A 13,131-nucleotide genomic window follows, 5' to 3' on the forward strand; every position below is an offset into this window, starting at 1 on the left:
TTTCCTGCCTATGCAGGGGGTCGGACTCGATGATCTATTGAGCTCCCTTCCGACCCTAACATCTATGAATCTATGAAAGCAAAGCAGGACACTGCTGAATCCACCGTGCACGGCACAGTCTAACACGCACGGCACGGCATCGAGCCCCAGCCCGTACCTGAGCTGGAGTAGTAGTAGAGCTCCTTGTAGGGCGCGATGTGGACGGTGAAGTTCTCTGGGATATAGGGCACCCGGCCCTGGATACGAGTCCTAAGGCTCAGGTAATTTTCTAGTCCCAGCCCCTCGGCTGTTTGAGTGATGTGGACGGTCTCCTCCCCGGGGTAGAAGGTGGCTTCCAGGCTGTGGGTGAATTCAGCCCCTGCACAGGAAGGAGTGTCAGAGGCAGCCCCAGGGCACCAGTGTACAGGGAGGCACCCGGTACTCCCTTCCCCGGACACTGGATGATGCCAGCAGCCACTGCTGGCACAAGCGAGCACAGGGCAGCACAATGGTCATCGAGCCCACGGTCACTTTCCAGCCTCGCAGGCTGGCGTCACGGGCCGGTCTGTGGGTATCACGTGTTCCCCACCACAACACAGGGAAGGCTACAGAGATGCCAAAGTAACTGCCCCGCAGGACTGGTCACTTCTGCTCTAACCCGCAGGTGCTCAACCTCGAGCCTGGGGGCCAAACACAGCCCGCAGAGTCACAGCATCCAGCCCACGGGGTCGGGAATTAATACGGCCACCCTGCCCCACTGCCGAGTGCCCAAACCCTGTGTGGCATCAGAGCTGGGTCATGCCCCCCCTCTCTCCCTAGGGCTGGGCCATGCCCCTTCTGCCCCTGCAGAGCAGCGCTGTGGCCATGTCAAGCCCCTTCTCTCCCCGTGGGGCTGTGTTAAGTCCCCTTCCCTTGCAGGGTCGGCTTGGGCTACACCTCCCTCCATGCGGCCAGACGGGGCCCTGCTGCACCCATCCTGGTTGCTGGATCGGGACCATCAGCTGGATCCAGCCTGTGGGTGGACTGGGCACTGCCCGTCCAGGTGAGCACCACGGCTCTAACCCAAGAATCGCAGCATGCAGCACAGAGTGGCAGCCGGACCCGTGCCAATGACCGTGGTAGGGGGATGCACCCAGCCGCGGTGTCTCGTCCTCTGTGGATTTGGAGAGGGCCGGATTCTGCATGTCCTCTCGCTTCCCGGAGGAGCGTGGAGGTGCTGAGCCTGCCCCGTGAACTCCCCCCAGCAGTGCCCTGGGGCCCTCTGTGCCTCTCCAGGCAGGAAGCAGGGGGCCGGGTCTGCCGTGGCCTGAAGCAGGGTTGACTGCTGAGCAATGCTGATTACCCGTGCTGCTGGGCCTGGGGGCTGCTGGCTAGGAGCAGCACAGTGCAGGGCCTAGATGAGGTCTTTTCTATTCAGGAGCAGCATCCAGGGGCTCCAGGCAGACCTGGCCGGAAGGACGCTGGAGCCATGGAGGTATTTGAAGGACACGGGAGAATGAGGGGAAGCAGGGGCCGGGACACACCGGGCAGGAAGGCACCTGGCGCGAGGGGAGGAAATGACTGAAGGAAACACAGCAAAGCAGCTTGCTGGACCCCAAGAGCAACCGCCGGGGCTGGCACCGCGGCGCGGGACTGCAGGAAGTGAGAGCACGCAGCCCCAGGCAGTGCCCGGCAGAGCTTCCTGCCTGGACTTCCAGGGCGCTGGGCTGGGCCCCGTGGTCTCCTCGGAGCCATGCCCCACTTACCGGTGATGCTAAAGCCGTTCTCGTAGCCCGGCTTCTCCAGAGCAAAGAGCCAGCCGAAAAGGCCCCCGATGGGTGTCAGCGGCATCAGGGCACGGGCTGCCAGCTGCGGGATCCGGCTGATGGCAGTGTAGGCTCGGCCATCGTTGCCCACCACGTAAGCGTGCAGGTCCACGTCGGCGAAATGCACCGGCGTCCGCCCCACCAGCAGGTTCCCGCTGACTTTGCCATTGAGCCGATGTGCTGCGCCTGCGGAGGGGCAAGCGCGGGGTCAGCCTCGGGGAGCGAGGGAGGCCAGACCCAACGCCGGAGCCACCCCCGCGGTATCTCACCCTCCGGGAGGCAGTGCCGGCCGTTCCCGTAAAACTTGGTCTGGCAGTGGCAGCAAAAGCCGGTGGCATAGTCGGTGCAGAAGGCGTGCGGGGAGCAGAGGCCGTGGTGCTGCTCGCAGGTCTCCTGGCTGGCGGCGCTGTAGGTGAACACTGTACCCCCTGCCTGGGTTAGCATGGGGGCTGGCACTGCATGCACTGCCCCGCAGGCAGCCCCGACCCCTGGGGGCTTCATGGGAAGCCAACCCTGCTGACTTTGCTCAGAGCAGGAAACCACTGCTCAGGGCCATGGCCCCATCCCAGACCAAGGGTGCCAACACCACGGGCATGTGACCCACGTCAGCCCAAGGGCAAGGAACTTCCCCTGGGGAAGAGGCAGGAGCTTTAGAAAGACCATGACGGAGACCTGGGTGTGGGACATGCAAGAGGGGGAGCCACCTCAGGGGGTCACAGCAGCGTAATGGGCCTGCAATCCCCTCTACCCACAGGGGGTCTGCAGAGAGGCCGTGATCCCTCTGAGCTCAGAGCAAGAGAACGGGGGCTCCAGCCCCGCACCTGCAATGCCAGCTCTCAGGTGCGTCGGAGAAGGGACGGCCACGCTGCACCGGTCCCAGGCACTGTGGGGAAGAGCTCAAGGTGCTCCCATGCTCCTGATCCCCTCCCAGCCTGGTGCTCAGGGTCACGTGCAGATGGAGGACTGTATGAGTGGCCATCAGTCACATGGCTTGTCAACCTCCCATGTGCTTTATCTAGCGGCTGCAGCACATCGTAGCTTGGATGGTGGCAGGGCTGACATCCCCGATCCCTCTCCCCCTGCGCCTTAATGAGAGCTTAACCCTGCCACGGCTACACCTGGCTTGGAGGCAGGCAGAGCTCCTCCAGTCTGACTGCTCCTGCCGGCCCGTCTCCCTGGGACCGAACCACGAGGCGTGCTCAGACCAAGCCACCGCCTCCCCCAGAGTTTTAACTCGTTTTAACCCTCTGACCCCACTGTCACTCCCTTTCTTCATTTTTTGTCCCCCAGAATCAGTTGATGGCTTGGATCCCACCGCTGCCCAACAGTAAACTAGCGCGGTAAGCCCACGGACCAAGTCACCCAATAAATCTACCACCGGTCTCTTACCCGGCAGCTGTTGAGGAACCTCCCCCAAGGCCTCGTCACCCTTGGCAGTAACCCCGGACCCTGGCCTTATGATTTACCTGCCCTCTGCTCGTCTTCGACCAAGCTAACCCCCTGAAAGGCCCCAGGATCTGGCTTGGGGTCACTCGTGCTTCACTTAGAGGCTGGTCTTTTGGGACTTTATGGGGCCAAACTTAGCCTGTCCATCCGCAGCTGGAAACCAGCCGGCCCCGACGGAAGCAGGATCCTCAGGCTCTGACGGAGCTATGCTACGCCCATGCCCGCAAGCTAAGGTTTGGGCTGAATTGCACACGTGGTGCCTCAGCCACAAGTAGGACCTTTCTCCCTTCTCCCAGGGCCCTGGGTGCCAGGTTGCCTACCGTCAGTGTTAAAGCTAATGTCCTCGTCCACACCAACGATGTGCCGCCCCCGCGGGAAGGGCAGTGGGCTGTCCGGGTAGCTCTGAAGGACCACCTCCCCCTCCGGGTACCCGAGGTGGACGTCGGTCTCTGCAGGTATAGCTCCGCCATCCGGATAAGGCTGGACATCCTCCCTCTGGCGGTAGGTTGGCGACTCCACAGACACTAGCTCCAGAAGGTCCTCATCCGTCTCCAGCGAGGACGGCTCTTGGGAGGGGACAGGCCGTGCTTCTGGGGAGGATGGGAGATGGCTGGATGCTGGCATCGGCAACTTGGAAGCGAACTCCAAACCCTCCTGTACCCGGTCCTGAAGGTTAATGTCGGTGTGCAGGGAAATGCCGAGCTCGTCATAGTCCTCAGCCACCACCTCTGTTGGCTCCACAAACGGGAACTCTTCGTTGTCCTCTTCGTTCTCGTCGTAGGAGAAAATGGCAAATGCCCCGTCCGGGTAGTCGTGCTCGGCGGTGGCGTGGTGGGACGCGCTCTCCGGACCTGTGGGCAGGGCCCCCCCCAAAAGCTGCCTGGCGGCGCCGGCTGGAACGATGTTCTCCAGGGGGGACGCGCTGCCAATGTGGAAGACCCAGACCCCGGGAGTCAGCACGTTGCTGCTCCTAGAGGAAAAGGAGTGAGGTTATTCAGCCACCGTAAAAATCAGGCAGGTCTGCAGGGTGACGCAGACGCCCCCATCCAGCTGCCCCCGTTCAGACAAACTTGCTGTTGCGTTCAGGGGGCCACTTGCCCCAGGAAAAACTGTAGGGCACGAGCTATGGGGCTAAATGCTCAGAAGCTGGGGGTTACACGGGTTGCCTTGATTTTTGGCAGCCCGGCATGAGACACTTGAAAGGGGCCTGAGCTTTGGAATGGGCTCCAAACCTCACCAACGGCTCCCCCCAGAGCCACTGGGAATGGCAAGTCATACTGGGAGACCGCGCCTAGACCTTGACTGTACACGAGAGAGCTGAAACCGCTCAAGGAGGAAACCGGGAGCTAGTTCCCAAAGGCCTCTTGCTCTGCAGAGGCTTTGGAGCCGCTTATTTAATTCAATTAGATCCGGTAGATTTAGCCTGCCCCTCCAGCCGCTCCAGGCCTTAAAAGGCACTAATGCCTGGCTGGGAGGGGAAAAAAAAACATTTCATGGAGAACCGGTTGTGCTCTTATGCCCATATCCTCTGCAGTCCTCGTCCTCCCCCTGCTCCGCGTCCCTGCGGTCAGCAGCCTGCTTGAAACAGCTGGTATGTGATTGCAGCCATAATGTACGGACCAGCTGTGATTTTACAAGCTCAACGGCTCCCATTGTTTATGTGAATGAAATCCCCCCCCGGCGCAGGCAGCCAGAACAAGGACTATGGAACATTTAAGTCCCATATAAGCCCCGTTTTGAAGGCTTAACCAGCATGCGGCGTTGTGTTAACCTCTACTGCATGGCTGGGGGGGTGTTCAGCCCCGCTGAAAGGCTTTAATCTAACTCCACGGTCCCTTCGGTAACAACGGTTCCTGCCTCTTAGTATTTAACGTCTTTGCAATTCCCCGTAGCGAGAGCCTGCTTGATGGAGCCCAGTACGTCTCTCCCTCCCAAAGCAACCAGAGTTTGGCCAGCAAGTCCAGATGGGCTTGTGCCAGTGCCCAAACCATCCAGGCTGCTTGTTTGCATGCTTCCAGTGCTTCAAGGCACCTAGTATCAACCAGCCAGCCGGCCGGGACACAGGCAGGTGGGGACTAGGAAGCCATCCATCAAGGAAGGGCTATTGTTAGGAGTTTCTGTGCACAGAGCTCCAGAGGAAGAGGGCTGCTTTTTTTCCACCAGGAAGCCAGCTGCTCTTGGCCCTAATGGCTTCACAAACACCCAGGTCAGCGAGCTAGAGGAAGGACCCTCGTGGACAACAAACGGACCATTAAAATCAAGCCTGCATGCATGACTTACTGGTAGAGGTTCTTGAGGCCCTGCTCACTGCTGGCCACGCTGTAGTGCAGGTTCTCCCTTCTGGGGTCCGTTTCCCCCCTGCTGAAGCCCACCCTGGCCGGAAGCTCGAGCTGGATGTGGTAGGACTCCTTGGGCCGAGTGCCGAAGAACTGAATCCCATCATCAGGGTAGAGGAAGAGGGCATAGGCGTCTGCATGGTCGTAGGCTAGCACTGCCTGAAACGTGTTGCGCTGCCGGAGGAAACGGGGTTAACAGCGTATGGGGGACACCACTCTGCACCCCTTCACCTGCCGGGGCCCGGCTGGGTGCTACAGCACGGAGGACAGCCCCAGAGCAGGGCGTACCCTTGACCTCGCGGCATAAAAAACGAGGGGGCACCAACCGCATGGGGGCATAGGGAAGGAAAGCGGGGGGGTGTCCCTACAATGACAGCCTGCGAGGTAGGGGGAACAGGCAGGGCTTTTTACAGGGAACCAGGGGACTTTGCTCAGGCATGCACCAACCCCACCACACTCCCACCCACAGCTGGATATGCTTTCCTGAGCCAGAAAATGTGCCGACAGCCACCGTGCTCAGATTTTCTCTTAATATCTCCCCTCGATAAACTCTGCTGGCCCTTCGAACCATTGAGACCCCAGGTTTTGCCTCCGAGAGAACTATTTTCCTGGGCACTAAGTCTGCCGGTCAGCAAGCGTTCTGGGTTTCCAACCAAACTAGGGGATCTTCTCCCATCAGACACGTGTGTATCTGCACACACATGCACCCGTTGCAAGAGAGACATAAATGAGGGGGCACGGGAAGTGTGCAAGCGGCAGGGTTTACCCCGCAGAAAGGCTTCCTGTCCAGGAACTGTTATGACAAAATACCTGACAAACTCCAGGCGCTCACAGAAGAGCCCACGTTTCCTAGGTGCTTTCCACTCTTCTCAGGAGCCAAGTTGAAGCAAAATTTGGCAACCCGTGTTTGCAGTGACTGTCACAGGACAGCAGCTAGGGACTGACGGCAGGCCAAGGAGAGGCGGGGGCCATCTCACATGCTGCATTCGTTAGCAGCAACTCTGCAGGGAGGGATGGGGCTTAGCGGATCCATGAGGCATGGGTTTGACTCCGGTTTCCACCCGGGGTTGCTAATGAGCTCCTTGTGGACCTGGAGCAGACAGCCCACCTCAGACCAGGCCAGAAGGACCAGTTCCAACCAGTACAATCCCAGCTCGAGGAATGCCCACTGTCTGGGAACCCCAGGCACAACTACCCATCGCATGCAAGCCACGCAGGGTCAGATGCAGACCCACAGTCTGGCCACGGATTAGTCCTCAGCTTCCAGACAGGCTAGTGTTACACGCGAAGCAATGCTGGTGGCTTTGGAGTCATCATCTTAGCTGAGCAATGGGCCCAGCTGGCAGCCCCGGTCAGGACATTCGTGGTTACAAGAAGGGCCGGACGATAGATTGTTGCAAGCAAGCTATTTCAGCTCCCATGGCTCGCTCTCACGCTCTCTCAACTGCTTTTCCCTCTGGCCTGGTGTCTGCCGAGTCCTCCCGAGCGTCCCACGTGAATAGCACGGCCAGGGGGAAACCTCGCTGTGTGTGAATCAGCCATGACACACGGGCCACCGCAGACAACCTCGCAACCTCGAGCCTGCGTCCAGCTGGGGCAGGAAGGCGAGCACTGCCATGCTGAGTTAAGAGATCCCCTGGCAAAGCCTTGCTGAGCTCCCTCTGGCTGGCACTAAATACCCCGATCCAGGCCATTTCGGTAATGGGGACGGTGCATCGTTACTGTGGCGGTTTCTGCTCCTGTTCATATGCGGCTCATCGGCGGAGCTGCCCCAGACGCATGCCGGTGTAACACGAGGTCGGAAGTGGTTCCATAACACCCAAATGGAGATGGCCCGTTTGCTGCTGCTGCGACCTGGCCTGTGCCTGGGTGCCGTACCCGTATAACACCAGCTAAGGGGGAGTTTTGCTGCCCAACCCCTCGTGGCAGTCCCAGCTTATTCTGCGCCTCTGCCTACTCGGGAACGAGCTGCTATCCGTACAACCCGCGTGCACCAGCATCACTGCACCATGTCGGGCCGGTGCCTCTGCTTACTCGGGAACGAGCTGCTATCCATACAACCCGCATGCACCAGCATCACTGCACCATGTCGGGCCGGCAGGCTGGGCCGACGCGTGTTGGGTCTGACCCGCCAGAAAGGGGGCTGCTCACCCCTGGGAAGAGAGAAACAGCCAGGGCTCCTTGAGGAAGGATGATCTTTCTGCCTGCACTGGATGAGAAGGGATGACCCCAAGAAGCCAAAGAGGTCCCCTGACTTATGCCATCTCAGTCTAGAAAGGGGAACCAATGGGCATTTTAGGGGCCCCAATTAGCAGAGCTCATTAGAGACTCGCTGGAAAATTTAATTGCCTATTCTCCTGGAGGGTGAGGACCTGGAGGACCTGAGCTAGTTCAGCAGCCGACATGGATAAGGCCCTTCTCTGGCCTACAAGGCACGGATGTGTCCCTGCCCCCATTTTTCAGGCGGGAGGCTGAGGCACGGGGCAGACTGAAAGATGTGCCCCGGATCCTACAGGAAAGTGCTGCAGGGGCCACGAGCCCACGAGCCCACCCGCCTTCCCCCCACTGAGCGACACGAGGGCCAGAGAGGAGTCCTGTGGACCCTCCAGGGCTGCGTTTCTCCCTCAGAGAGACAAGAAATTGCTGCCCCAGGATGGCTCCTGCCCTGACGGCACTGTGCTGTGTTGCGGGGATCAGGCCCAGGGCAAAGCACCATCCCGTGGCAAGCGCCAGCAAATACCGCTCTCGGCTACCAGCAGGCACTGGGTCGCATGGGACCCGAACACTGGGGCAACACCCTGAAGCTCTCCCTGCGTCTCCTCCCAGTGCCCTAAAGCACACTCGTCTGCAAGGAGGATGCCTTGCTGCGGGTCCCAGCTCGCCTGGACATAACCAGCTTGCAGGACAAGCCCCCCGCTCCCCAGGTGCTGAGCTCTGGACAAAGGGCCTCACGTGGCTGCCTTCGGAGACCCTACAACTCAGGAGGCTGAAAGCCACCCCAATAGCCACAGACTTTCTCCTTTACACCCCTGCAAGCAAAGAAGCAGCTCCAAAGCTCTGCCAGCACCCGGTTTCCTTGCACCGCTCCAGCCCCCCGGGACCTAACGGAGCAGAGTCTCGCCAGGCATCAATTCTCCGTCTCTAAAATGGGACAACTGGTGCTTCTTAGCTCCCGCAACGTCGCATCTATTCAGCTTACAGGCTGCCTCCCACCCCGTAGGCGCATGCACAGACCCCGGCAGGAGGGTCCTGCTCCCGACTGGGTCTTGTCACGCAGCTCAATACAGACAGGGAACGCCCCGCTCGTTTTATCTCAGGAAGTGGCAAGAGGAAGGGAGGCTAATTAAGCTGGACAGGCCTTTATCACGTCAAATAAACTCTTAACCCACGTGCGACGGGTATCAAGTCATGGGAAGATGTTCTTCCAAGGCTGGTGGCTTCTGGCTTCTCCACTGTTCATCTGCTGGGGTTTTTCTCATGGTGACCAAGGGCAAAAAGAGGCCTTTATCTCTACTCCAAAATTCCCCAGCATCGCAGACTCGGCATCCCTGCCAGAGAGCTAAGGAGCAGGGTTGTAGGACAGATACACCCCCACACACACAGCCCGACCCAGCGGACCTCATCCCACCGACGGCAAGCCAGAACGCGGCAGAAACGACCCCAAGGGGGAAAAACACACGACAAAGGAAAGCAGTCAGAGCCCAGGCTAAATCCATCCCGCTGCAACCCTGCAGAAGTGTCATTGCAGCGCGATCTGCATCGAGGTACTAGCGTTCCCACTTCCCACTGCTTTCAAGGGGCTGCGGGCACCTACGTGCCATGAGGAGCTGCGGTAGGGTCAAAGCACCCTGGAAGGGTCTCGTTCTTCCCTGGAATTCGGTTCATCAATTTTGACTGCCTTTTATTTGGCTTTGGGCTCCCTCTGATAACTACTCCCAGCTCCACGGGTTTACTGCCTTCTTCCCCTTGTCTGCGTGATTATCTTCATTGACACAGTGAGGTTAAACAGAAGCCATTGTTTTACCTTGACTTTAGCTTAGGCTTCTTTCGCAGACCTGAAGAATGGCACTTTGTGCCCAAAAGCCTGTCTCCTGACTATGCAGCCGGTCCAATAAAAGATGTCAACAAGCAACCTTTGCTTCTTGGAGGACCTGAGCCCAAGTCAAGCAAACTTTGCATCTTGATGGACCTGAGCCCAAGTCACCTCCGTTTGCTCCGCGGCTAATCAGCCAGTATTGCTGCTGAAGTTTGCCTGAAGGCTTAGGGCACAATCTGGCAGACAAAGGGATGTGTTTGTGCACGAAGCACGGAGGCCAAAGAGCAGGGCAGGACGGCTCGGAGCTCGTTCCCTGCCTAGTCTCAATGCAGTGGGGCTGTTTAGTCCTCAGAAAAGAGTCACTGAGGACAAATTCCTCCCGAGTGCAATGTCCTGGAGCTGCAGCTAGGTCCAACAGCAGCGTTGCTGGTTTTGATTATGGCTGAAAGCTGAACACAAACATCTGCGAGGCCCTGAAAGCCAGTGGCCCCACACAACTGAAGCAGCAGCCTGGGCTGCGACTCTCCCAGCACCTCCCTTCAAACCCCGGCCCTGCGGGGAGGCTCCCTGCCGTCCCGGTCTGGCACCAGGAGTTCCCAGCTCGCGGGGCTGTAGAGGGGGGATTCAAACCCCACAGGCACAAGGCTCGGATGGCAAATGAAAAGGACCCCGATTTCAAAATAAAGCCTTCAGGATGGTCAGAGGGGGCCCGGCTGGGATTGGGGAGCCCCCGGCTCTGGCAGAACCATCTCCTCCCTCTTTTCCAAAATACCGGGAGACCCTTCAGCCCGCGCCCAGACACCTGGGCCAGGGCACTGTCCTCCAGCAGCGACAGCTGGCACGGCCCCTGCGGGGGGGTTGCCTGCCTCTCCAACCCCCCCGCAGGGCGCGGGCGGGGGCTCTGGCATCAGGGCAGCGCTCCCTGGCAGCAGGTCTGGTGCTGAGTGCCAACCTGCTCTGCCGGCCCCTGGGTATCACATGGCGGGGGGGTTGTGGAGGCAGGCTGCCAGGAGCAGGGGTCCTGTCAGGCCATGGACCACAGCAGGATGCGCGGGGTGAAGCCGTGCCAAGCAGCTGTCTGTCCACAGAAAACCACCAGCGGGGGTGGGGGGGGGTGTTACAACTGCCCGAGCACACTGGTTTCCCTGCCCCGCTGCTCTGCAAGGAGGAACGGCGAGTCCGTGTAGCAAAGCTGTAGAGCGGGGGGTATTAGCACTTCAGCTGGGACTAGAACAGCAGCAACACAGCTGGACGACCCCCTCGCTCGTCCTAGGGCTGGAGAGCCTCCAAGGGTTTGGCTCATCCTAACGAGAGCCCACAAAGAGAGAGCAGCTGTGGACAGTCCTTGACCAGGGGGTCCCGGGAAAGAGCAACTGGGTCCTGGGGATTCCCTCCATCCCACTGCAACAGGAGGAGAGTGCTCGCTTCCTTGGTTTAGACAGGGATGACCCTGCCCCAGGCAGGGGGTTGCACTGGATGACCACTGGGAGGTCCCTTCCAGCCTGATTTCTCTATGATTTCGGGGGGGGGCGGGGGTCGCCCACAGTATGCATGGGGAAGGAAAGGGCAGCTTTCTAGTGCTAGAAAGGAAGCACCTGGCCATGCCAGCCCCCACCTCAGGCCCAGGCTCTTGTGCTTGCCTTGGACAAGACGGCGTTGCACAAAACCAACAGGCAGCGAACCTAAACTCCCGTAACAGACCCCTTTCTACGGAACGGGTCGCCCGGGGAAGCCATCAGATGCCAGCATGCATTCAGCAAGGACAGGACAACGGGACAGCGAGCCCATCCAGAGCGCCACTGGAAAGGGTCTGGCAGGAGTACAGCACTCATGCTTCGGGCACAAGCTGATGGGGACAGGAAGGATTTCCTTCTGGGCAGGTCAGCGCGTCCGAACCCGGTTCCAAGGTGGAACAAGCCAGCGTCAGAGACAGGATGAGGAGCTGAGCAGGGCGAGAGCTCCTGCATTCCTACCCCTGGTTGATGCCAACAAGTTACGTGCAAGCCACTCCACGGTCCTTGAAGGAGAGGCTTTGCTACTCAGATTGTTCTCTAGGAAACTGTTCTCTGAGCAGGGGGTTGGACTAGGTGGCCTCCTGAGGTCCAGTCGAACCCAGAGGAGCTCTGGGCTGCTCTCTAGCAAACATGCCCAGCTGGGGGCTCAGGGCAGGTAGAAGACGGCCAACATTTGGGGCCGCTCTACCAGGATGGAGGCAGGTGGAGCTGGAAAGCACAGGCGCTCCCTAGTGCCCCGGTAAGCGCTCAGACTTAGGGAGGCAGCATTCACCACAATGACAAATCCAGCCCGAGGAAGCCAGGCGCAGGAGATCAGAATACTTCTTTGTCTAGTCCTGAGCCTTATCAGCCCGATGCTGAAAAAACATACGTCAGCGCAGGCACGTCTGGAGAGCCGACGCAATGGATGCCTGAGCTCCATGCACAACAGCAACCCACGGTGGAAACTGTGAAGCCAATTCCCCACTGACATTTGTGCATGGGGAACAAAACAAAGAGCCAAAGAAAAGAGCCTGGGATCCCAAATCATTCGCCATGTGTTTGGAGGACAGAAATAACAAAGCTGGGGTCAAAACCAGTTCAACTGACTTACACAGGCCAGGCCCAGTTGGGTGAAACTCTCCTCTCAGCTCCAGGAGTGTCAAGCTAAGAGGGAGAGCATGGAGGCTGCACTGACAGTGGAGCCACGTCACATCCCCCACCACCCCGTGCCCCTGCAAGCCTCTGGGCGGTCTGCCCTTTGTCTATACAGCCCTGCAAGGTCTTGGGGCAGAGACCATCTCCGTCCACGTTGCGTGCACCAGTCAGCAATTGCTCACAGCCACTGGCTTCCCGCCACTAGGATGGGCACGGCGCACTGGGAATCCCCCACCGGCGAGCAATGACACCCATGGCACCTGCTCACTGTCGAGGGCGAGGTGTTCACCACCGACCCGCCACGGGTTTATGGAGCGGGCGCCCAGCTCACCTGGCTCTGCAGGCCGAGCCGGGACCACGGGGCTTCCCGAGAGCCGGACAACCTGCCTCTGGAGGTGGGGAGAGTGGGAGCAGTGCTTGCCCCTGGGCGGTAGCCCCGCAGCCCCACTGGTTCCTGCTATCCCCACTCACCCCACCACCGAATCTCTGGCCCACGAGCTGGCTGGGCCAGAGGGATCTGCCAGTCCACAAGACGTCTGATACCCCTGGTTTACGGCCTCCTGCCCTCTCCCTCTACTCTTCCCGCTAGATAGGTCTAAGACACCTGGCCACGAGCTGTAGATGTGCTAGCCTGGGCCGCTCCACGGCGGGCCCAGCCCAGGTCCGAGCCCGGGAGACGGGCCGGGCCGTTCAGCATCGCAGGGGGACCGGACCGCCCGCCCGCCAGCCTTGCCCTCACCTGCCGGGAGGGCTCCGCGTCCCGCGAGACCTCCTCGTAGGCCCCCACGTCCTCCCAGGTGGCGACGACGGCACGGGTGGGCGCGAAGGCGGTGCTGGGAAACCCGGCGCGGATGTAGCCGGCCGCCCGGCTCAGCACC

At 59.9% G+C, this 13,131-nt stretch overlaps 1 protein-coding gene across 1 annotated transcript in view; it reads right to left on the reverse strand.

The window, feature by feature from the left end:
* Positions 1-13,131, reverse strand: part of NID2 (nidogen 2) — a 35,418-nt gene that overhangs the window by 20,513 nt on the left and 1,774 nt on the right. Inside the window, exons 2-7 of the mRNA XM_014520483.1 lie at positions 12,993-13,130; positions 5,511-5,740; positions 3,551-4,200; positions 2,054-2,203; positions 1,725-1,970; positions 158-358 (exon numbers count right to left, since the gene is read on the reverse strand). Coding sequence (XP_014375969.1) covers positions 158-358; positions 1,725-1,970; positions 2,054-2,203; positions 3,551-4,200; positions 5,511-5,740; positions 12,993-13,130 — 1,615 coding nt within the window. The remainder of the gene's footprint in view (positions 1-157; positions 359-1,724; positions 1,971-2,053; positions 2,204-3,550; positions 4,201-5,510; positions 5,741-12,992; position 13,131) is intronic.

The sequence above is a fragment of the Alligator sinensis genome, unplaced genomic scaffold (genome assembly GCF_000455745.1).
Source record: "Alligator sinensis unplaced genomic scaffold, ASM45574v1 scaffold358_1, whole genome shotgun sequence".
Classification (NCBI taxonomy): Eukaryota; Metazoa; Chordata; order Crocodylia; family Alligatoridae; genus Alligator; species Alligator sinensis.